General features: G+C 36.1%; 1 protein-coding gene across 1 annotated transcript; it reads left to right on the forward strand.

Annotated features, from left to right (window-relative positions):
• The first annotated feature begins 3,553 nt into the window (after nucleotides 1–3,553).
• kcnh2a (potassium voltage-gated channel, subfamily H (eag-related), member 2a) lies at nucleotides 3,554–16,589 on the forward strand. Its single transcript, XM_083548773.1, has 15 exons — nucleotides 3,554–3,709; nucleotides 4,261–4,491; nucleotides 8,186–8,353; nucleotides 8,621–9,046; nucleotides 9,221–9,432; nucleotides 10,726–11,148; nucleotides 11,263–11,659; nucleotides 12,205–12,404; nucleotides 12,582–12,834; nucleotides 13,080–13,273; nucleotides 13,368–13,473; nucleotides 13,561–13,806; nucleotides 13,960–14,143; nucleotides 14,227–14,395; nucleotides 15,030–16,589. The coding sequence occupies exons 1-15, from the start codon at nucleotides 3,634–3,636 to the stop codon at nucleotides 15,438–15,440; spliced, it is 3,696 nt and encodes a 1,231-aa protein (XP_083404899.1). The 5' UTR covers nucleotides 3,554–3,633; the 3' UTR covers nucleotides 15,441–16,589.
• The last annotated feature ends 9,335 nt before the right edge of the window (nucleotides 16,590–25,924 follow it).

Genomic DNA, 25,924 nt, shown 5'->3' on the forward strand with positions numbered 1-25,924 from the left:
TGTGGCAAAGAAAAATTGGAATTGAAGAGGAAACCTCATCTGGGTGGATGAGTTTATTGTTGTTGAGGGTGCAGTGATAGGTGAATAAATGCAACCTGTTGTTCTGAACCATTGTAGCAGGCTGTTGACATTAAGTACAGTCCAAATCCATCCTCAAAGCTCATGTGTTGCTCTTCAATTCCATGGATCCCCAGGATTCAGCATAACTAAAAGGAAGAGCCAGAAGGTAACAAAGACATGAGGGTTCTCTAGGATAAGAGACGGCCTATTACACCACCGTCATCAAACGTAAAAAAACGTGAGGGTGGAGGGTACACAACATACAACTAACTCAGTTCACCAAATCACTCTATATTCATGATCTCTCCAGACCTGTTCCTTAACCTAAAAAAAGACTACTGACAAAAGTCTTGACTAAATAATTATGATTTCAGACTAGACTTGAACATTAAGACTGTGTCTAAGTCCCTGTAACTGTGTTCCATAACTGTGGAGCCTTGAAAGCTCTGTCCCCTGCTGTGGTCTTTATTATTTGAGGTACCAACAAATAGCCTGCACGCTTTGATCTAGGTAGTCGTGGGGGATCATAATAGTATAGAGGTTCACTCAGATACTGCAGCACAAAACCATTCAGTGCTTTCTATGTCATAAACCAATTTTATATACCTATAAACCAATTAAATTGAACAGTTGTTTGAATGAATGATCATTCGCTTCACAACCGGGGTTCCGGCAATATTTCAGCACGGCAAAAAATGTATAGGTGGAAAACAGTGTATGTTATTTTGATTTTCATTGTTAGCTTTATCTTTTAAAAATGCATTTAGCTGCATGGGCAATCTGTTAGTCCACTGTTGTCATTTAATTCCCTTTTATGTGATTTGTTAACATGATTAATTTATTTTCACATGTAACCACAATGCTTAAGAAATGATGAATGAAGGTTTACCACTTTATTATAAGGATCCATATTACCTGATTCATCATGTATTAATGCCTGAATGAATAGTTAATTCCCTTTCAAGAACTCGAGCTGCATCAAAACTCTTTGGGAACGCCATGCGTTGTTTATACTCTGAATCACTTGTAAAATCCAACAAATAGGCAAGTCGTGACGTCATCTGCAGGTGACCCCACATAAACCAAGAAGCTACAAAATGGGTGAGTGATGGTAGCAACATTAGCTTCTGTTTGTTCAGATAAGCGCTTTGTGTGTGAATCTGTGCAAGCAATGGCAAAGAAGCAAATGAACTTTCGCATATGTGTCTCTCCTTGCCCCTGTTTTATTACCAGGACACACACATGGGCTTTGTGTTGTTTGCTTGAGAGTGGAGCATGCTCAATCAGCTTTCAAGAGAGAGACGTTTGTTGGTCCGATGAGAAGCGGAAGCTAAGGGTTCCCAGCAAGCTGGATGAGCATTTCCTGCATCCCGTAGCACAGCCTCCACCCCAGGGCCTACCGTTTTTTCCAATCTACACACCGATGTGTCTAGGTCCTGGGAGACTGCATAAGTGGCCCGAACCTTTGCCCCGCATTCGCTATATATAGTAGGGTTCAGGGAGTGCGGCTATGGGAAGGCACCTTAACCAAGTGCATAAATGCGGCTCTAGCCCTGCTACAGCTTCAGGGCATCCGCATTCTAAATTATATTGACGATTGGTTGATATTAGCTTGATTAGAGCTTCAGGTAGTCCGGCATCGAGATGTTGTTCTTGCCCATATGAAGGAATTGAGGTTAAGACTAAACGCAAAGAAGAGTGTGCTTTATTCTCTGCAGAGAACCACCTTCTTGGGCGTAGTGTGGGACTCGATCTTGTTGCGGGCACAATTGTCTCCTGCCCGGATCAAAGTCATCCTCAAGGCAGTTCCCGAGGCTGCTCGGTCGCTGGTCTCAGCGTCCAATGTGATCCGATTTGGCCTCCTACATTTGAGACCCCTCCAGTAGTGGCTTAGAGGCAGAGGGTTCTCCCGGAAGGGCAATCCACTCCGTATTATCAAGACCTTTGAGCCTTAGACATACGGAAAGAACCTATTTTCCTGTGTGGGAGGTCCTTGTCGTTGTGTAACACTAACGACGGACGCATCCCTCACGGGGTGAGGAGCGATCATGAGTGGCCACTCCGCCCAAGGTCGGTGGGACAAGTGACATCTCTCGTGGCACATAAACTGCCTGGAGAAGGCTGTGTTTTACCTGAGAAATCGCCACGTTCGTACGGACAACATGTCGGTGGTCTATTACATTAACCACCAGGGGGGTCTCCGGATGCTCAGCAGCTGGATTGTGGATGCCATTTCTATGAGTTATGAGCCCTCTGGTCTTCCCACTCCCTTCTGAGTCAAGGCTCATTCCACCCGGGGTATGGCAGCCTCTATGGCCTGGTCTGCTGGAGTTCAGGACATTTGTAACGCTGCGAGCTGGTCCACCCCGCTGACCTTTGTCAGGTTCTATGACCTCGACATCAGAGCCATTCCCGGCTACTCTGTCCAACATGCCAGTTGTGCTCAGACACACTAGGCAGGGACTGGTCAGTATGGCGCGATGGACACTCGTTCCCAAAGTGTTTCGACACGTTTCGTTCCTTTAGGGAACTAGGTTTACATACGTAACCTAGTGACGTTTATCATGAACTAATAATCAATTAAACTAAAGTAATGATCAGGAACTAATAATGCATAAAGCTCTTCTATGTAGTAATGTAAGATCTTGATCAGTTAAAGCCTGTACTAATGTATGGCATATTCATGTCATTGTTGCAGCTACACATTATAAACATACTATTAATTACACATGCAGTACTAGACAGTAGTACTCAGCTCATTTAAAGAAGATATGAAGTAAATAACAATAACTATGGCTAATGTTTGGAAGAAATGGAGCTTGAGAGGTAAGTTGCAGAAAAGGGGATCAGAAATCATTAGAAACTTAGGCAATATTGTAATTTATTAGTAGTTTATTGCATTTTTATAAAAGTTGTAAGCAGGGACAGTACACAGAGAATTATCATAAAATGTTATAATTCATATTGGCATAAGTGATATGTAATTGTACCACTCTTCATGAAAACGAATGATGATCGGAGCAACTACGTATACATGCAAGTCAGGAGCAGCAGTAAACCAACACCACAGCTGCAGATGCTATGTTAAAAGTAATAAAAAAATTCATGTTCAATTCATATAAAGGTAGTTCAGATCAAAGTAGGGTTTGGTACTTCTAATGCTATATTAAGAAGTCCATTAAATAAGGTTTACCTGTAGGTATTACTTAAAGTCTTAATTAGTGCAATAGCTAATGAACATGTAGTTAAAGTGGTCGATGTAGATATCTTCTCAGGCGTGTCACAGCAAAGTTTCTTCTTAAGTTATGGAACAGCATGTAACAGAAAGCCTGGAGAGAAACCAAAGATTAATTGAGCATGAAATCCAGTGGGAAAGTGACGAGTGAGCTGAGTTCATTGGCGGAAATGAAGTAGATTAGACGCAACTCTGAGCTCTCTCTCCACTTTACACTCTGAACAGCAGCTCATGCTTTTCACACCGATCACAACTGACCTTAGTGGAGAAAAACTGCTCAAACTGACTTTTTATTTCCGAAGCTGGAATAAACCAAAGAGTTGAACTTAAGGAGCATCATGCCAGTACGGAGGGGACACGTCGCACCACAGAACACCTTCCTGGACACCATCATCCGCAAATTTGAGGGTCAAAGTAAGAATATAACATTGTGAAATTATTTTGTTGTTGATTGTGTGTGTGTGTGTGTGTGTGTGTGTGTGTGTGTGTGTGTGTGTGTGTGTGTGTGTGTGTGTGTGTATGTGTGTGTGTGCTTGTTCAAGCAAATATAATGTAAATAGAATAACAGTGAACAACAACAATTATAATAATAATAATTTTTTATTTTTGTATTTTTTATTATTATTATCAGGCGCATCAATACTATTAGTTTGTGTTTATAGTCCATTTTTTGTGCTTCTGAATCTACTGTCTTTTTAGATTAAAGCAACTGGTCTATGTTTAAAAGAATAGTCTTTAATTTAATAATTAATCATTGTGATCATCCTGAATATACAGAGGAATATTTTGTGTGAAGCTCATTTACTAAACACAGTTTAAAAGTGTTTTTTTATTTCTATAAAATATAAGGCCAGAAGTCTATTTGTTACAAAGTGAATAGAGTTCTCAATTCATCTCTCTCATTCCAGAAAAAATAAACTGATTGAAAATGTATTGTATAACTTGAATGCCTCTGATCTTGACAGATCGTAAATTCATCATAGCCAATGCGCGAGTAGAGAACTGCGCAATTATCTTCTGCAATGATGGATTCTGTCACATGTGTGGCTACACACGAGCCGAAGTGATGCAGAAGCCATGCACTTGCAGCTTCCTGTACGGGCCACACACAGGCAGGTCTGCTGTGGCCCAGATGGCTAAAGCGTTGTTGGGCTCAGAGGAGAGAAAGGTGGAGATTTCCCTCTATAGAAAAGATGGTAAGCATGTATGGCAAAAACCCATGCTAACCAGTATGAGTTAAAATGCATATCCAATATTTAGTTCTTATAACTTTTGTAAAACAAATTAATTGTAGGCTGCTACTATATTAAAGTGACTGCCATGGTTATACAGCACCTAAGAACAAGCAAGCTAGAACCATTTTTAGACTTTGCTAAGGAGAAATGTGAATATAGGGATTTAAATGTTTATTGATACACCACTTGCATGTACATTACTAATGTTGAGTTGAATTACAAACATAAAAATGTTAAATCAGTCAGATGAATTTTCTAAAAGCTAATTCAGAAATATTAAATGCAGAACTATTTATGTTTTTTGCAAATGTATTTAATAATCTCTTGTCACTAAACACATTGCTCATTATTTAAGGTTATTTTTTTTACAGGTTTTTCCTTTCAGTTAGTTGGATTTGCAACAGATTGAATATAATCCTCTTATGTGAAATCCCAATTTAGATGAGTAAACCGTTAAATATCGCATTGTCTTCGCATTGAGGGTAACCCATAAGCATAATCTGAGCTAAATTAATGGCAGGAATCCAGCTTTAAAGATTATCAGGAGTTACACCATAAAGTAAGTCACAATCTTCTATAACAGTTCCAGATCAATGTCACCAGAAGCATGTACATTTAAAAGGAATTCAACAGAAAATTGTTATTCTTTATAGTTTAATAAAGAATTCCCCCAATTAAGGATTACCCTATCTGAGAAAGCTCATAATAGCACTCACTTAGAAAGGTGAAAAACCATAAATCAAGAAAACATTTCCTTCAGTGTCACATCTGCTGACATGAATATATGGACTATATTTCCAACTATTATTACAGTGGTTAAGATGCAGCGCTCCCACGGCTGCGACCCGGGTTCGATTCCCGGTCAGGGAACCATCCCCAGCCACTCTTAGTGCCGGTCCCAAGCCCGGATAAATTGGGGAGGGTTGCGTTAGGAAGGGCATCCAACGTAAAACATGTGCCAAATCAAACGTGCGGAGGATCCGCTGTGGCGACCCCTAACGGGAGAAGCCGAAAAGAAAGTTTTAGTTTTATTACAGCATCACAAATGCCAATTCATATTACCAGACTCATCAAATGATCCATAGCCCTGTTCATAGTCATTCATTTTTACTTTGTAAAGTCTCACACCTAGTTTTCACTATTGACAATTTTAAGCTTTTTTATTTTTTTTTTATCTATTTTTCAACTTTTGGGGTATTGACGCCGCAGTATTTTGATTATCATGTATTTTCAGAGAGCCTTTGCCCATTTGATTTGTCTGCATTTATCTGTTCTTTACAATCTAGTGTTTGTGTTCAAGTTAATCTTAATCTTCCAAACTAAACTAAGTTAGGATCATGTTTTTAAATTTTTTTTTTTAAATCTATTCTTTTATTAACTAAATTTGGAAATAATATTATTAAGAGTCATGGTTTCTTTGCTGCTAAGAAATGGGGACTGAGCAGCAAAAATACATTTGCTTCAAATCATTCACTGGCGATTTACTGAAAAACAACCCTAGTAATTAGTCTTTATAATCTAGTAATGACTTCCATTGCTATAATTAGACAGATTAATGACTAGAGTCATCCCAAGCAATTAATTATTTATTCCTGGTCACTTGTAAAGTAGGCCAGTAAGAGATTCAAAAATTCCCTTGCAGTGAATTTCCTTCATAGTTCAGCTCAGTTCAATCTTCTTGGTTCACCTTGCCCACATTAAATTAATTACATGAAATAATTATACCTAATGAAACAGATTTCTTTTGTAAGAAGAGACCTATTAAACTTAATTTAAATGTTAATATTTTACAAATATGGTGATCTGTCACAAGGTCACTATATCTTATCAAACTATCTCAAAAACATCTACTAATTTATAAATATAAAAATATAGATCATATATCTGTGTTACAAACAAAGTAAAATTGCTTAAAGAACATTATTTGACATTGATTGTAAAGATCTGTTTTGTTTAATGGGTGAAAATCCATTAATCATGAGTTGCTTATGTTCCATTTCTGGTGTCATGTGAATTTCACATTTATTGCCTTTCATGTACAAGAAATTTGTTCACATTCTCCTGAAATGCTTTCCAAGCAAAGCAAATGCACAAAATCATCAGAAATGCATAGACATTTGGGGAATAATCCTTTAAAAGCTCAAAATCCTGGGGAGAGATTTTTGTAATAGAATAGATGGATACAATGTGCTTTAAAATATATATTCATGATAAATGACCAATAAAAGCATCTAACAAATTTGGAATATTTATGGAAGTGGTGTAGCTGGCAGTTTCACATGCTCCTTTGGGAACTCTGGTTGTGTCTCACCTCACAAATACTTGACAGTAGATGAATTGCCTACACTAAATTGCACCTAAGTGTGAATGAGAGTGTGTAGTGCCCCATGATTTACTGGAAACCCTTACATTTTTTATTTTCGCTTGCACCCAGGGTTTTAGACCATTAGTATTAGTAATATAGATTACTATCTAATTAATTAGTAATAATACTATCAAAAGAAATCTAAAAATAAATACAAGAATAAATGTATTAAATAGAAATAAGAATGGTATGAAGCCCAAATTATAAGTTAACTTTTCAGCATAATGTGACCCCATTGGTGTGAATGATTTGTTAAAAAAAAGTCTGTAGCCTCAAACCAGCACTTATCTTAGAAAATATGTTTTGTGAAGTGTTTGCATTCTCTGTAGGATTTTGGGGATTTATATCCCCTTAGTAATCAATTTTTTATATGGTGCTTATGGTCTTACAAAAAAAAAAAAAAAAAAAGATATTTTCCTTATTTGGCATTAACCTCTGTGGCCTTTGTTTTCTCTGTCCTTGGTGCTGAAGAAGCCAACAAACACCCCCCCTCAACTAACCCCCCCACCAAAAGCTAAATAAAGCCCTTGTTTGCAATAATATCCCTTAGGCATTAAGGCCTTTTAATCCCCTCTCTCATTTTCTTTTATTTCAGAATCCGTTCTCATCTACATAAATGTGCTATCTCATTGTCCCTGCAAAATGCAATGTCAGGGGATTTGGGGTTAGGTGGTAGTTAGTAGCAAATGGTACAGAATATTGCCATGGAGTAACAGATACTGGTGGTATGTTTTCATCAATTGTACCTTGATTCCAGACTTGTCTGCTTTGTCACATTTATGTATTTAATAGTTCCTTACTACTAACAGAAAAAAGGAAGAAAAAAACCAATAATACATTTAACATTAATAGGATATAAGTAATTTGGTTAAGTTCATATGTTCCACTATTAATTACACTTCACCACCGAAAATGTTGTCATTAGCAGCTGCCCTTGACTTGTTCAGTTACAAAAGTTTAAATCTCACCTTCATGAATAAGTACTGCCCTCTGGTGGATAAAAATTATTTGAGTTAGAGAAGTGTGTTTTCTCAGCTTTCCCTATTTGGTTATACTGCTGGGTGCATGGATGGAATACGCCATGGAGCATATACAACGATATATTTAGAGAGAACACTGTATACAGGCAGACATGGAGAGATCATGCTGAACTCAAGATGGAGAGTAAATAGAGCTACAGATCAAGCCCCAGCACTGGAGTTGTGAGGCATCAGCATTACCTTCTGTTGCCTGCTTGTTTTTTTTTTTTTGTTTTTTTAACATACATCTGGACATATTTTTTAAATACAGGAGTGTGTTTCATATGCTTGGTGGATGTGGTTCCAGTCAAGAATGAGGATGGACTAGTCATCATGTTCATCCTGAATTTTGAGCTGGCAGACCAGCAAGACAGCGCTGCTAACAGCTCACCACTTAAGGAACATAACCACAGATTCTCTATTCCATGGCTTTCTAAAGGTGCTTACTTCAGACAACCAATGAGTATTAGATTGGATATCCTACTAGTCGTGTTTTAAGCATTTAATATATCCAAAAAAATTTAAACAGCTTGGCTATGATGAGACCTGAAATAAATAATCAAATATGCTGATACAAATAAATTTTTATGGTTTTAAGTTTTCTAATTATACTATACTACATTTAAATGCAGAAGGTTCATATTTTAATGTGATTAATGGTGTAATCAAATATTTAATTGGTTGCAAAATCCCATTTTTCGCCCAGCATGCAGATACAAATTCAGGCTGCCCCAGCCTTTGTTTAACTCTTGGAGTAAAAGCAAGTCACCTGTGCACGATGATGCTGAGGTGGGTACCTTGCACAAGATGCCACATATGGGCCATGAATCAGTGGCTCTGGACAAACTGTTGTCTCTGCCAGAACGTTCAGCACTAGGGCGGCTACCATTGCTCTTGTGGGATGATGAAACTCCTCTAGAGTCTCATTGTGAACTTCAGTCCCCATCACCATCCCAACAATTCCATGGCTTTTTGCAGTCCTCCTCATGGCTAGATTGCCCAAGGAATTCACCCTCCAGCTGCAGCCTCTCTCACAGCCGCTCATGTGAAAGCCTTTGTAGCACACGCCACTTGCCCTCTACCAGCATCTGCACCAGGGATAAGAAACTTCCCAACAGACCCAACAGCATGGGTGAGAATGTATTTGGGTTCACATGACCAACAGTAATAGAATAATTGTACATAACACATTTTTACTAGTGTTAGATATTTATGAATATATTTAATATTTAATTATATTGTTGGTTTCTATTTACAGTCAATAAAAGCTTTGGATAACAAAATTTAATTGCATACTGTCTTATAGGTGCCATGAATCGTAAGGCCAGTTTGCCTAACTCTACATCAGATTCGGACCTGATGCGGTTCCGCCTGGTAAATACTAATCCTACAGCTTCACACAACCTAATCGACTTCAAACCAGATGCTTCGGTGACTCTACCTTCAAGCGAGATTGATATAATCGCACCGTGCAAGCTGATTGATCGCACCCACAATGTGACTGAGAAAGTCACTCAGGTAAGCAGAAAAACTTTTGTACTTGTAACTATATAAAGTTAAAAACATAAAATCTAAATGTAAATCAAAAAAATTCCTAAATGTTATATTTATAATCGTGTGTGTGTGTGTGTGTGTGTGGTGTGTGTGTGTTGTGTGTGTTTGTGTGCACAAATGCCAGCTGCATTGGCCAGGCAACATTTCCCTTCACCTTTGAGTTGCTGATATCTGTGCCAGATGCTAAAATTGCATAATGGGGATAAATGGGACTTCCTGATAGGTGTAATCCTAAATGGAAAAGAGAAGAACCAATACTCATTCTCATACACTCCTTTCCAGTGGCTTAGCCCAGTTAAAGGGTCTTTATCTCTTTTTTTTCTCTGATCTAGTAGTTAATGTTCAATGCTTAATGTGTCACACTTATGTTTTGCAAAGTACCACAAGTGAACATTGAGTCCATTCTTATTTAATTCATAACAAAGTATGCATCCTAATGCTGAGTAAATTGAGCATTGCATAAGATGCAGAAATGATGTCATCTGTTAGCATTTTGGATAAACAGGCAACCAGCTGGTGATTTATTATTTTTAATCCGAGAGAATATCTTCAAACATTTAATTTAGGAATGATGTTACAAAACCATTCCGATCAACAGCAACCACACTGAATATACATTACAGTTTGTCATTTTTTTTATATTGTAAGTGGTTTCAAAATGTTATAGGGTTACTATAGGGTAACTACACTTTACTGGGGATAGCTATTAAATGGCTATTATATAAGAAATATGTCTGCTGACTAAACGCTGACATTGTTATTTTTTCCTGCTTGCAAGGGCTGTTTTAATTTTAATATTGCCAACCCTAAACCATATGAATCTTTACAAAGTGGATCAAAATGATACAATGTATGTTTTTATACTGACCCTGCCTCTTCAATACACCTCAATCCGTGCATTGTCAGAGTAAATGTGCCAGTGTTTTCCTAAGGCTTTGTTTAACTGTCTTTCTGTGGGTTAATGAGGAAAACATCATATTAATTAAAACACTATGGCTAAGATACAAAGAAACACAGAGGACACTAAGGCCCCCAAATGTAATTATAGCTAGGTGCAAATGAGATTTGCCCTGGAAAGGGATTGTGTGTGTGTGTGTGTGTGTGTGTGTGTGTGTGTGTGTGTGTGGAGCATTAAATCTAATAAGATGTGCGATGATCATATAAATGTGTGTGTGTATATTATAGAATTTTTCTTTGCTAGTTTTAAGGAAGAGTGGCATTGTGTAATTCAATAATTGTGTACACATTACTGTTCAGGTACTGTCTCTGAGTGCTGATGTCCTCCCTGAGTACAAGCTACAAGCTCCCCGAATCCACAAGTGGACCATCCTGCACTACAGTCCCTTCAAGGCTGTATGGGACTGGGTTATTCTGCTACTGGTTATCTACACGGCCATCTTCACACCATACTCAGCAGCCTTCCTGTTAAGTGATGAAGAGGAGGCTGCAAGGCAGCGCTGTGGATACTCCTGCAGTCCTCTCAATGTGGTGGACCTCATTGTAGACATAATGTTTGTTATTGATATAATAATAAATTTTCGCACAACTTATGTCAATACCAATGATGAGGTGGTGAGCCAGCCTGGCCGCATCGCTGTGCACTATTTTAAGGGCTGGTTCCTTATCGACTTAGTGGCTGCTATTCCATTTGACCTGCTTATATACCGCTCTGGAGAGGAGGTGAGAAGTGTCACTGAATCTTTGTGGTACTCTAACACTATTCACCTCGTAACTGCAGTGGCTGCACAAGAATACAAAGTTTTTTTACTTTTTGATAACTTCTCTCCTTTCCAGACAACAACTCTGATTGGTCTGCTAAAAACAGCTCGTCTGCTGCGATTGGTACGTGTGGCACGCAAACTGGACCGATACTCAGAGTATGGCGCAGCAGTGCTCTTCCTGCTCATGTGCACTTTTGCTTTAATTGCACATTGGCTGGCATGTATCTGGTATGCCATAGGGAATGTGGAAAGAAGTGGTTTGTCTCGAATTGGCTGGTTAGACTCACTGGGAGACCAGCTTGGCAAGCCTTATAATGACACAATTCCAGCCTCGGGGCCAAGCATTAAAGACAAGTATGTCACTGCTCTTTACTTTACCTTCAGCAGTCTGACCAGCGTGGGCTTTGGGAATGTCTCACCAAACACCAACTCTGAGAAGATTTTCTCAATTTGTGTTATGCTCATTGGTGGTGAGTAAAAATATTATGTACAACTTTATCTAAATATTTGCACTGCATATTATAACTGAAGTGACTCATCATACAGAGAATTGTTGTGACGTTTCTAATATATAGTTTGGAATTTCTCGTGTTAATTCTTGTGCAGTGTTGTTGGTTTTTTTTAGGTTACAACATGGGTTTTTATTATGATACCAGATTATGTCTGGTCTCCACCTATGTCATTATTACCCCAACGTGTTCACCTGTTCAGTGTCTCACCTTGAATAGTTTGGTTATTTCTGCACTATTGTTTCTGTTTCTCCATTCAATTTTTAGTATGCTTTTGTCTTATTAAGAATTAAGAATAAGCTTCAGTTTCCTGTGGTCCCTGTTCTTGCAGCATTTCCTCGTTTAAACCTCTGGATATTTTTGTAATTTGATTATGAACTATCCATGCTATTCGATCTGCAAGTGTTTGGATTGAAATTATAGGCTGCTTTTCCATTTATTCACAATAAAACAGAATTTGCTTTTACATTTGCAAAAAGGAAATCTTTGGGTGTTTTCCTTTTCAGCACTGATGTACGCAAGTATTTTTGGGAATGTGTCGGCTATTATCCAGAGACTTTACTCTGGAACTGCTCGCTACCACACACAGATGCTCAGAGTGCGAGAGTTTATTCGCTTCCACCAGATTCCTAATCCATTGAGGCAGAGACTTGAGGAGTATTTTCAACATGCTTGGTCCTACACCAATGGCATTGATATGAATGCTGTAAGTCTTTTCCAACTTACATTTGACCATACTAATAACATTGTATCATTACAGATATATAAAATGTACATAACAGATAATTATATGATTTGAATTAGCATGGTGCTGTTCCATGTGTGATCAAATATATTATTAACATTCTTCTTACTTCTGTATCTCTCTTTTAATTGTGATCAGGTGCTTAAGGGTTTTCCTGAATGCTTGCAAGCAGACATTTGTCTGCATTTGAACCGTTCTTTGCTGCAGAACTGCAAAGCCTTTAAAGGCTCCACCAAAGGTTGCTTACGTGCCCTAGCCATTAAATTTAAAACAACTCATGCCCCACCAGGAGACACTTTGGTCCATGCAGGTGATGTCATTTCAGCCCTCTACTTTATCTCCCGAGGCTCTATTGAAATCCTGAGGAGAGATGTGGTAGTAGCCATCCTGGGTAAGGAATTTAGGGATTTTAGAATGTTAAAACCTATAGATAAAAAAATTATATCCTAGCATGAAGAGCATGTGAAGTGAAAAGAAATATTAAGAAGAAAGCAGCACGTTAAGATAATACATGATTACACAATATGGCCTACATTTTTCTTTTCATATAATAAATGGATTTTAAATACAAACTTATAGCCATGTAAATAATAATAAAATTATTTTATGTATAATTTATTTGGTATAACCCTACAGGAAAGAATGATATATTTGGGGAACCCATTAATTTGTATGCACGACCTGGGAAGTCATGCGCTGATGTAAGAGCACTGACCTACTGCGATCTGCACAAAATTCAGAGAGAGGATGTTCTGGAGGTGTTGGACATGTATCCTGAATTCTCAGATTACTTCTGGAGCAACCTGGATATCACCTTCAGTCTTAGAGATGTAGGTAACTAGGCTGAGAAACCAAACCTTCAAGACCATTGGAACTTTTTGCTCCCAAAAACAATGCATTTGTTTAAAAATTCTCACTTAATAGATTTCAACAATTTCTGGGTCTGTGAAGAGTGAAGAGTCAGGAAAATCCTACATGAAACATCAGGCAAACAAAACAACATTTTCTTTCCAGCAGAATAATGAGGAAGGTACCTATTACATGTAATACTATATATTTATTATTTGAAACCAAACACTAAATATATAGATACAAGTACACTTACTTGTGTTATTAGATGTTATTACTCACGGTGAAGTTAACATGGTGAAGACAGAAGCCAAACTCAACAGGATGACTCTTCAACCTGTGAGAAGCAGACAGCACGATGAAAAAAGACAAACGTTTAATAAGGACTTAGATTCCTTATCCTCTCAAAGCAGCAGTAATGAAGAGAATGAGTCTGGACAAACCTTCTATAGTCACACTCCGAAGTTATACAAAAGCAAAAGCAGAGAGCAAGCAAGCTGTAATTATTTATCAGGTAAGCTGAGAAGAAATTCAACATATTTTTTAGCAATTTAAATGAGAACCAAAATGTATTTCTTTCCCATTACATTCGACAACTTGAAATGCTAAACATTAATGTTTCTGGGCTTTATCACTATTATGTAAATTCATGTTTATTTTTTACCAGGAGTTTCCAACCTCTTTAGTTTTTGGGAAGACAGTCATGGGCATCAGTACCAGCAGGTTCCCAGTCAAAGTATATCTTGTCCTCCGTCTTCATCTCCATCTATGGGTTTCTCTAACAGTATCACCCACCGTCAGTTCAAAGAGGTGGAAAACAGACTGGAACTACTGCAGAGACAACTTCATAGGTGAAAGAGTCCTCTGTTTTTTATTGTTGATGTAGGCAATAGTACAATTGGGTACAAATAGTACTTTTCTTGTGCTTCCACAGTCTGGAGGGCCGTATGTCCACAGACATTAGAGCCATAATGCAGTTTCTTCAGCGGCAGATGGCTGTGACCTCTCCACCTGAATCTTCCCCCAATCCTCCTAAACTTGGTCAAAAGCTTGTGCAACCAGTCAATCCTTTAGAAACTGAGAGATCAGCCATCAACTCTCAGGTACCACTCAACCATTGATACATTAAAATCATTTACTTGTGTTAGGGCTGGGGAAAATGTACAGTTTTTCACAGTTTTTTGTTTTGACTGATTACTGAAGATGATTCATCTTAAATTTTCAATATTAACATCTTATATATTATATAATATTATATTATGCCACACTGTATAAGATGATCCCAAAATAAAACAGCCTTGGCTGAGTTCTATAATAGATGGCATAATAACAGGATCCTCTAACGATAAACCTGCAATTAAAGAAAATTACTATGTTTTGTACGATTGGGCTCAAGCTGAAACTGGGGTCACATAAACAGGAAAAAAACTCTTTGTATAATAATAGCATTAAACCTTTTAACATGCAAAGACGACTAGTTTAAAGCTGTTCATGGTGTGGTTTATATCGGACAATGTGAAATTTCTATTCTTGTAGTAATAAGATATTTATTTTCCTGACCATTAGCAGAAAATTTAGGCTGTTAAATTTCTATTAATTAATGAGAGCATGTGAGTATTTAAATGAATATTTGCTCAAATATGTATAGACATGTGGCTTTAGACAAGCATTGCAGCGGTGATCATGCTTTTAATCTAAAGTTGACAATACATTTAAAGACTGTATTATTTTTACTAGACGCCACATGATCATGAGGATACTGGTGACAATGCTACTAAGTCATATGAGATCCGGCAGGATAGTGAGGAGTTCCAGCTTCTAGACTGTTCACTGGCTTCCACTCCTGAGAGTCAGTGCTTTGACCCAAAAATCCCAAAAGCTTGTGAAGGGCAGTTGAGCAATTCTACTGACAGACCGACAAATGTCATGGCCACTGTTCCTGACAGGCAGTCGATGGACTTGATTGGTCCTCTGTGGAATCCTACTCTAAAAAGTGGGTTTTATGAAACGATTAACCGTCAACATCTTCAACTGAGTCAAGATTTGATTTCTTCTGAAAATGCAAGACGTCTTTCTTTGCAAGGTCAACACACAACAAAGAAGAGCTTCACAGTTCAGCAAAGACATTCTTCCGATCCTGGATGTTAATGTTTTTTTTTTACTTACAATAGTACAATTATGCAAGTTCCAAATCATTGTTATATCAGGTTTATATATAAACTTTCTTGTTTTTATTGATTGTAAATTACAGTCAGTATTTAACTTTTTAAATGAAACTGAAGAAACTAAATAAATTAGAATTAACAAAGAAATCAAATGTCTTCCATGATACCATTAAAAAGTAATGTCCTAAACCTAGCCAAGATTCTAGTAAAGAAACCAAACAGAGGTTTAACTTGTAAATAGGGAGGCAGCAGGTAATGCATAATTCAATAAAAAATAAAAGAAAACATCATACAAAGTAATTTCTTTATTTCTTACAAGACTGAATGAACAATTACAGCAATAATATGTGTGTATGTTGAATATTGTGGTGAATTAAATAACTAATATTTGCACATGTCATTTTAGTACAGCAAACAATAATGTCTTCTGTAATCAAATGAAAACTTCTGTAAAAAATACTGTACTAGTATCTGGTTAAGGTATAATACATTAGATTGAAAAATTCCAGTATGAAGTTATCATCAAGCCATTTCTTATTTAAGTCATATACATTATACACTCACTGAGCTCTATATTAGGAACACTTGTATACATACAATTTTGTTAAGATAATACAGATGGTAAGGTCAGAATTTGGCACCAGCATCATGACTCTGTTAATTCTGCCTTGATTCAACAGATCAGGCTGATGTATGTGATGTAATTATTTAAGTATGTTTTCTTGACACACTTTGGGCCAGCTAATACCAATCAATCAATGCCTGATTGCCACAGCCTATTTAAGTATTGTTGTTGACCATGTTGCATCCATTAATTGCCACAATTTACCCATTTTTTAAAAAAAAACTAAAGCTTAATAATCATTGCAGAATCAGTCACTAAACAAAAGTTATCTCAAACTGGTTTCATTAACCCGATAATGAGCTCAGTGTTTTTTAGTGGTCTTCTCAGTTTCCGGATATGAATCCAAAAGAACAGCTTTGTGATTTGGAAGAATCTCCAGTAATTAAGTAAAGCAATCATTTTAACATGGAGCAAAAACTCAAAGGAATAGTCAACAACCTGTCGAATACATAACACAAAGAATTGAGGCTGTTTTGAGAGCAAAGGGAGGACTTGCCAAATATAATAACTGTTAAAAAAAATAAAGTGCTCAGAGAATGTAAAAAAAATAAATAACTTTAACAGCACCAGCAATAAACATTTTTGACAAAAACAAAAAAATAGGGGAAAAACAGAAAAACAGATATCGTGTATTGTAGAAAACTGAAAACAGTTGATTGATTATACAGTAGATTAATGACAACTTATAAATTTATTTAAAATCAGTATTTTAGTATATACAATATGCATTATAGAATGTATTAATGTATTGTAATTGTTAATTGAAACATTGTTTCGAATGCAGTCAGTGGACATGTACATGTACATGTATAGCATGTTTTTGTAGGGTATGTCAGGTTGCTGCACTTATTGTCTTTTTGTTTTCCTGGATCATGCATCCTGTTATAAAATCTTTCCTTATGGTGGTCTTAAGTGTGAACTTGATTCTGAGAGACTTTGCTCCGCCAAGTTAAATGTTAACGATGAATATTTTTATTGCATTTTATTGTTTAGTATATGGTCTATTGTTTTCTGTTGATCTTTTCTGAACCCAAATCCCACCAACATTGTTGTGTGCCAATAAAATCTTTAAAATATTAGAAAAGGATAACATGGGGGAAAATTTAATATTTTACTTAAAATGTGACATGAAAACATTTACAGTAATTCCTGACAAAAGAGTTAGAGTAGCAAGTATATTTTGACAAGTATTTTATTCAGTGGTCAAGATGCTCCTGTTGATTTGTTGATTAATGTTGATTTACCAGTTGCTGGTTGATGTTCTGTAGCTCTGACCAAGAATCAATCTGTATAGTTTCTTACCTTTTTGCATACAGATTTTTGACCAGTGTTTTAGAGGTTGGCCTATGTGAATATTAAATGTGCTAAGCCTCCACTCTTAGACAATTTCCCTTCTTTAAAAAATACTAATTCTTTAGTACCTTTGCAATGCCAGGGTTTGATGCCCTAACCTTGTGGGGATCTGCTGATTGGTAAACCGACACCTTACCAACTGAGGTATCTCTTTCCCCTTGCACAACTAGTCAATAGGCCTAATAAACCAACATGGCTTCTTTTCCTATACTTTAACACCATGTAACTCATATTAAAAGCAGGCCAAACAAGTCTTTCAAAAAAGACAAGAAATAAAGCAATCTTTTAAACAGGTCTCTTAAATTATAAAATATATTTACAGTTTAATGTAACAAAGTAGACAAACTATAAGAATTCAAAAGAGAAACTAAAATTTTACATTGGCAACCCCCAAACTTGTGGGAAATTGATAATTAATAAACCAACAACTTAACGACTGAGCTACCAATTCCTACTTGGGAAGCAAGTCAATAAGCCTAATAAACGAACATGGCTTCTTTTCTACACTTCAACAACATGTAACTCATATCAAAGGTAGGCCAAACAAGTCTGTCAACAAAGACAAAGAAATAAAGCACTCTTTTAAAACAGGTCCCTTTAATTAAAAAAAAAAAAGATTTACAGTATGATTTCACAAAGTAGACAAACTATTCAATTCCAAAAGACAAATAAAAAGTTGACCTTGGTGATGCCAGGGTTTGAACCTCCAACCTTGTGGGGCTCTGCTAATTGGTAGACCAAAACCTTACCCACTGAGCTATCTCCTCCTCCTTGTGAATGCAGTCAATGGGCCTAATGAACCAACATGGCTTCTTTTCCAAAACTTCAACACTATGTAACATATTAAAAGTAGGCCAAATAAGTATTTTAAAAAAGACAAAGAAATGAATCAATATTTCAAACAGGTCTCTATAATTAACAAATAGATTTACAGTTTAATGTCAGAAAGTAGACAAACTATTATATTTTCAAAGATAAATTTTTTTTTTACCTTGGCGATGCCCGGGTTTGAACCCACAACCTTGTGGGGATCTGCTAATTGGTAAACCAACACCATGCCCACTGAGCTATATCTTGCCCATTGTGCAAACAATCAATGGGCCTAATGAACTTACATGGCTTCTTTTTCTGTATTCCAACATCATGTGATTCATATTAAAAGTAGGCCAAACAAGTCTTTTAAAAAAGACAAAGAAATAAAACAATATTTTGAACAAGTCTATTTAATTAACAAATAGATTTACAGTTTAATGTTACAAAGTAGACAAACTATTATATTTTAAAAGAGAAATAAAAAAATGCACCTTGGCAATTCCCAAGTTTGAACCCAAAACTTTGCAGGGATCTGATAACTGGTAAACCAGCACCTTAACCACTAAGCTATCTCTTCCCCCTTGACAAGCAGTCAATGGGCCTGAAATCATGTAACTCATATTAAAAGTAGGCCAAACAAGTATTTTAAAGAAGACAACAAAATAAAACAATATTTTAAACATATTCTCTTTAATTAACAAATAGATTTACAGTTTAATGTCACAAAGTAGACAATATATTAGATTTTAAAAGAGAAATAAAATTTTTACCATGGCAATGCAAGCGTTTGAACCCACAACCCTGTGGGGATCTGCTAATTGGTAAACCAACACCTTACCCACTGAGCTACCTCTTGCCACTAGTGCAAGCAGTCAATAGGCCTAATAAACCAACATGGTTCTGTTCGTATATTTCAACATCATGTGATTTATATTAAAAGTAGGCCAAACAAGTCTTTCAAACAAGACAACAAATTAAAACAATATCTTAAACAGGTCTCTTTAAGTAACAAATACATTTACAGTTTAATGTCACAAAGTAGACAAAATATTAGATTTTAAATGAGAAATAAAATTGTACATTGGTGATGCACGGGTTTGAAACCACAACCTTGTGGGGATCTGCTAATTGGTTAACCAACACCTTATGCAATGAGCTATCTCTTCCCTTTATGCAACCAGACAATAGGCCTAATAAACCAACATGGCTTCTTTTCCTATATTTCAACATCATGTGATTCATATTAAAAATAGGCCAAACAAGTCTTTCAAAGAAGACAACAAATTAAAACAATATCTTAAACAGGTCTCTTTGAGTAACAAATACATTCACAGTTTAATGTTACAAAGTAGACAAACTATTAGATTTTAAAAAAGAAATAGAAAAATGCACCTTGGCAATTCCCAGGTTTTTAATCCCAAAACTTTGCGTGGATCTGCTAACTGGTAAACCAACAACTTATCCACTGAGCTATCAGATCTGACTTGTGCAAGGAGTCAATAAGCCTAATGAACCAGCATGGCTTCTTTTGCAAACTTCAACACTATGTAACTCATATTAAAAGTAGGCCAAACAAGTGTTTCAAAAAAGACAAATAAATTAAACAGGTCTCTGTAATTAACAAATCGATTTACAGTTTAATGTCACAAAGTAGACATACTATTATATTTTCAAAAGAGAAATAAAATGCTACCATGTCAATGTTGGGGCTTGAACCCACAACCTTATAGGGACCTGCTGACCAGTAAACTTATGCTTTACACATTGAGCTATTAGATCTGTCTGCTGCAAGCATTCAATAAGCCCAATGAACCAGCATGGCTTCTTTTCGCTACTTCAACACTATGTAACTCATTAAAAGTAGGCCAAACAAGTAAAAAAAAAAAAGACAAATAAATAAAGCAATCTTTTAAACAGGTTTCTCTAATTAACAAATTGATTTACAGTTTAATTTTACAAAGTAGACATACTATTAAATTTCAAAAGAGAAATATAAATACTACCATGTCAATGTTGGGGCTTGAACCCACAACCTTGTGGGGACCTGCTGATCAGTAAACCTATGCTTTACACACTGAGCTATTAGACCTGTCTTGTGGGAGCACTCAATAAGCCTAATTAATAAACCAGCATGGCTTCTTTTCCATTCTTCAACACTATGTAACTCATATTAAAAGTTGGCCAAACAAGTTTAAAAAAAAAAAGACAAATAAATAAATAAAGCAATCTTTTAAACAGGTCTCTCTAATTAACAAATTGATTTACAGTTTAATATCACAAAGTAGACAAACTATTATATTAAAATTATATATATATATTAATATGCCAATTCAGGGGCTTGAATCCACAATCTTGGGGGGACCGGCTGACCGGTAAACCTATGATTTACCCACTGAGCTATCAGATCTGACTTGTGCAAGGAGTCAGTAAGCCTAATGAACCAGCATGGCTTCTTTTCCAAACTTCAACACTATGTAACTCATTTTAAAAGTAGGCCAAACAAGTGTTTCAAAAAAGACAAATAAATAAAGCAATCTTTTAAACAGGTCTCTCTAAATAACAAATCGATTTTCAGTTTAATGTCACAAAGGAGACAAACAATTATATTTAAAAAAAATAAAATAAAATGCTACCATGCCAATGCTTGAATCCACAACCTTGTGGGGACCTGCTGACCAGTAAACCTATGCTTTACCCAATGAGCTATAAGATCTGTCTTGTGCAAGCAGTCAATAAGCCTAATGAACCAGCTTGGCTTCTTTTCCATTCTTCAAGACTATGTAACTCATTAAAAATAGGCCAAACAAGTTTTTTAAAAAAATAAAAAAATAATTAAAGCAATCTTTTAAACAGGTCTCTCTAATTAACAAATCGATTTACAGTTTAATGTCACAAAGGAGACAAACGATAATATTTCAAAAAACAAAACAAAAAAAACTACCATGCCAATGCTGGGGCTTAAACCCACAACCTTGTGGGGACCTGCTGAACAGTAAACCTATGCTTTACCCACTGAGCTATCAGATCTGTCTTTTGCAAGCAGTCAATAAGCTTGGCTTCTTTCCCATTCTTCAACACTATGTAACTCATTAAAAATAGGCCAAACAAGTTTTAAAATTATTGAATAAATAAATAAAGCAATCTTTTAAACAGGTCTCTCTAATAAACAAATCGATTTACAGTTTAATGTCACAAAGGAGACAAACGATTATATTTAAAAATAATAAAATAAAAACACTACCATGACAATATTGGGGCTTGAACCCACAACCTTGTGGGGACCTGCTGACCAGTAAATCTATGCTTTACCCACTGAGCTACCAGATCTGTCTTGTACAAGCAGTCAATAAGCCTAATGAACCAGCATGGCTTCTTTTTCAAACTTCAACACTATGTAACTCATTTTAAAAGAAGGCCAAACAAGTTTTTTTTTAAATTAAAAAATAAATAAAGCAATCTTTTAAACAGGTCTCTCTAATTAACAAATCGATTTACAGTTTAATGTCACAAAGGAGACAAACGATTATATAAAAAAAAAAAATTATAATAAAATGCTACCATGCCAATGCTTGAACCCACAACCTTGTGGGGACCTGCTGACCAGTAAACCTATGCTTTACCCACTGAGCTATCAGATGCGTCTTGTGCAAGCAGTCAATAAGCCTAATGAACCAGCTTAGCTTCTTTTCCATTCTTCAACACTATGTAACTCATTAAAAATAGGCCAAACAAGTTTTTAAAAAAATAAAAAAAGCAATCTTTTAAACAGGTCTCTCTAATTAACAAATCGATTTACAGTTTAATGTCACAAAGGAGACAAACGATTATATTTAAAAAAACAAAACAAAAAATACTACCATGCCAATGCTGGGGCTTGAACCTACAACCTTGAGGGGATCTGCTGACCAGCAAACCTATGCGTTACCCACTGAGCTATCAGACCAGTCTGGCGCAAGCAGTCAATAAGCCTAATGAACCAGCTTGGCTTCTTTTCCATTCTTCAACACAATGTAACTCATTTAAAATAGGCCAAACAAGTTTAAAAAAAATAAATAATAATAATTAAAGCAATCTTTTGAACAGGTCTCTCTAATTAACAAATCGATTTAAAGTTTAATGTCACAAAGGAGACAAACGATAATATTTCAAAAAACAAAACAAAACATACTACCATGCCAATGCTGGGGCTTGAAAAAAAATAAATAAAAAGGCTACCATGACAATGCTGGGGCTTGAACCCACAACCTTGTGGGGACCTGCTGACCAACAAACCTATGCTTTAACCAGTGAGCTATCAGATCTGTCTTGTGCAAGCAGTCAATAAGCTTGGCTTCTTTTCCATTCTTCAACACTATGTAACTCATTAAAAATAGGCCAAACAAGTTTTAAAATTAATAAATAAATAAATAAAGCAATCTTTTAAACAGGTCTCTCTAATTAACAAATCGATTTTCAGTTTAATGTCACAAAGGAGACAAACGATTATATTTAAAAAAAATAAAATAAAATGCTACCATGCTAATGCTTGAACCGACAACCTTGTGGGGACCTGTTGACCAGTAAACCTATGCTTTACCCACTGAGCTATCAGATCTGTCTTATGCAAGCAGTCAATAAGCCTAATGAACCAAATGAACTTTTCCATTCTTCAACACTATGTAATTTATTAAAAATAGGCCAAACAAATTTTAAAAAAATTAAAAAATAAATGAGGCAATCTTTTAAACAGGTCTCTCTAATTAACAAATCGATTTACAGTTTAATGTCACAAAGGAGACAAACGATTATATAAAAAAAAAAAATTATGATAAAATGCTACCATGCCAATGCTTGAACCCACAACCTTGTGGGGACCTGCTGACTAGTAAACATATGCTTTACCCACTGAGCTATCAGATTTGTCATGTGCAAGCAGTCAATAAGCCTAATGAACCAGCTTGTCTTCTTTTCCATTCTTCAACACTATGTAACTCATTAAAAATAGGCCAAACAAGTTTTTTTAAAAATAAAAAAATAATTAAAGCAATCTTTTAAACAGGTCTCTCTAATTAACAAATCAATTTACAGTTTAATGTCACAAAGGAGATAAACGATTATATATATATATAAAAAAAAAAAAAAAAAATAAATAAAAAGCTACCATGCCAGTGCTGGGGCTTGAACCCACAACCTTGTGGGGACCTGCTGACCAGTAAACCTATGCTTTACCCACTGAGCTATCAGATCTGTCTTGTGTAAGCAGTCAATAAGCCTAATGAACCAGCTTGGCTTCTTTTCCATTCTTCAACATTATGTAACTCATTAAAAATAGGCCAAACAAGTTTTTAAAAAAATGAAAAAAATAAATAAAGCAATCTTTTAAACAGGCCTCTCTAATTAACAAATTAATTTACAGTTTAATATCACAAAGGAGACAAACGATTATATTTAAAAATAAATAAATAAAAAGGCTACCATGACAATGCTGGGGCTTGAACCCACAACCTTGTGGGGACCTGCTGACCAACAAACCTATGCTTTAACCACTGAGCTATCAGACCTGTCTTGAGCAAGCAGTCAATAAGCTTGGCTTCTTTTTCATTCTTCAACACTATGTAACTCATTAAAAATAGGCCAAAGAAGTTTTAAAATTAATAAATAAATAAATAAAGCAATCTTTTAAACAGGTCTCTCTAATTAACAAATCGATTTTCAGTTTAATGTCACAAAGGAGACAAACGATTATTCATTCATTCATTCATTTTTTCCCGCTTATCCGTAATTCGGGTCGCGGGGCAGCAGTCCAAGCAGGCCCCCGCCTTCGACTGCTGCCCAATCCTCACAGCACCGTCCCTTACGGTCCCTCCTGCAGGTAGTGAGCCCACAGGAAGGCGGCCCCACGTCACGGACCTTGATATTTCCCTCGTAAGGGACAAACGATTATATTTAAAAAAAATAAAATAAAATGCTACCATGCCAATGCTTGAACCGATAACCTTGTGGGGACCTGTTGACCAGTAAACCTATGCTTTACCCACTGAGCTATCAGATCTGTCTTATGCAAGCAGTCAATAAGCCTATTGAACCAAATGAACTTTTCCATTCGTCAACACTATGTAATTCATTAAAAATAGGCCAAACAAGTTTTTAAAAAAATTAAAAAATGAATAAGGCAATCTTTTAAACAGGTCTCTCTAATTAACAAATCGATTTACAGTTTAATGTCACAAAGGAGACAAACGATTATATTTAAAAAATAAAATGCTACCATGACAATGCTGGGGTTTAAACCCACAACCTTGTGGGGACCTGCGGGTCAGTAAAACTATGCTTTACCCACGGGGCTATGAGATCTGTCTTGTACAAGCAGTCAATAAGCCTAATAAACCAGCTTGGCTTCTTTTCCATTCTTCAACACTATGTAACTCATTTTAAAAGAATGCAAAACAAGTTTTTTAAAAAATTCAAAAATAAATAAAGCAATCTTTTAAACAGGTCTCCCTAAATAACAAATCGATTTACAGTTTAATGTCACAAAGGAGACAAACGATAATATTTCAAAAAACAAAACAAAAAATACTACCATGCCAATGCTGGGGCTTGAACCCACAACCTTTTGGGGACCTACTGACTAGTAAACATATGCTTTACCCACTGAGCTATCAGATTTGTCATGTGCAAGCAGTCAATAAGCCTAATGAACCAGCTTGTCTTCTTTTCCATTCTTCAACACTATGTAACTCATTAAAAATAGGCCAAACAAGTTTTTTAAAAAATAAAAAAATAATTAAAGCAATCTTTTAAACAGGTCTCTCTAATTAACAAATCAATTTACAGTTTAATGTCACAAAGGAGATAAACGATTATATATATAAAAAAAAATAAATAAAATAAATAAAAAGCTACCATGCCAGTGCTGGGGCTTGAACCCACAACCTTGTGGGGACCTGCTGACCAGTAAACCTATGCTTTACCCACTGAGCTATCAGATCTGTCTTGTGTAAGCAGTCAATAAGCCTAATGAACCAGCTTGGCTTCTTTTCCATTCTTCAACATTATGTAACTCATTAAAAATAGGCCAAACAAGTTTTTAAAAAAATGAAAAAAATAAATAAAGCAATCTTTTAAACAGGCCTCTCTAATTAACAAATTAATTTACAGTTTAATATCACAAAGGAGACAAACGATTATATTTAAAAATAAATAAATAAAAAGGCTACCATGACAATGCTGGGGCTTGAACCCACAACCTTGTGGGGACCTGCTGACCAACAAACCTATGCTTTAACCACTGAGCTATCAGACCTGTCTTGAGCAAGCAGTCAATAAGCTTGGCTTCTTTTTCATTCTTCAACACTATGTAACTCATTAAAAATAGGCCAAAGAAGTTTTAAAATTAATAAATAAATAAATAAAGCAATCTTTTAAACAGGTCTCTCTAATTAACAAATCGATTTTCAGTTTAATGTCACAAAGGAGACAAACGATTATTTATTCATTCATTCATTTTTTCCCGCTTATCCGTAATTCGGGTCGCGGGGCAGCAGTCCAAGCAGGCCCCCGCCTTCGACTGCTGCCCAATCCTCACAGCACCGTCCCTTACGGTCCCTCCTGCAGGTAGTGAGCCCACAGGAAGGCGGCCCCACGTCACGGACCTTGATATTTCCCTCGTAAGGGACAAACGATTATATTTAAAA

The sequence above is a fragment of the Silurus aristotelis genome, assembly GCF_946808225.1.
Source record: "Silurus aristotelis genome assembly, chromosome: 8".
NCBI classification, from domain to species: domain Eukaryota; kingdom Metazoa; phylum Chordata; class Actinopteri; order Siluriformes; family Siluridae; genus Silurus; species Silurus aristotelis.

Bases quoted from the DNA above. Each gene is read 5' to 3' on its own strand.
- kcnh2a (XM_083548773.1), top strand. From the start codon at position 3,634: ATGCCAGTACGGAGGGGACACGTCGCACCACAGAACACCTTCCTGGAC. The intron at 11,660-12,204 runs GTGAGTAAAAAT...TTTCCTTTTCAG, and splicing joins TTGTGTTATGCTCATTGGTG to CACTGATGTACGCAAGTATT. The intron at 13,807-13,959 runs GTAAGCTGAGAA...ATTTTTTACCAG, and splicing joins AAGCTGTAATTATTTATCAG to GAGTTTCCAACCTCTTTAGT.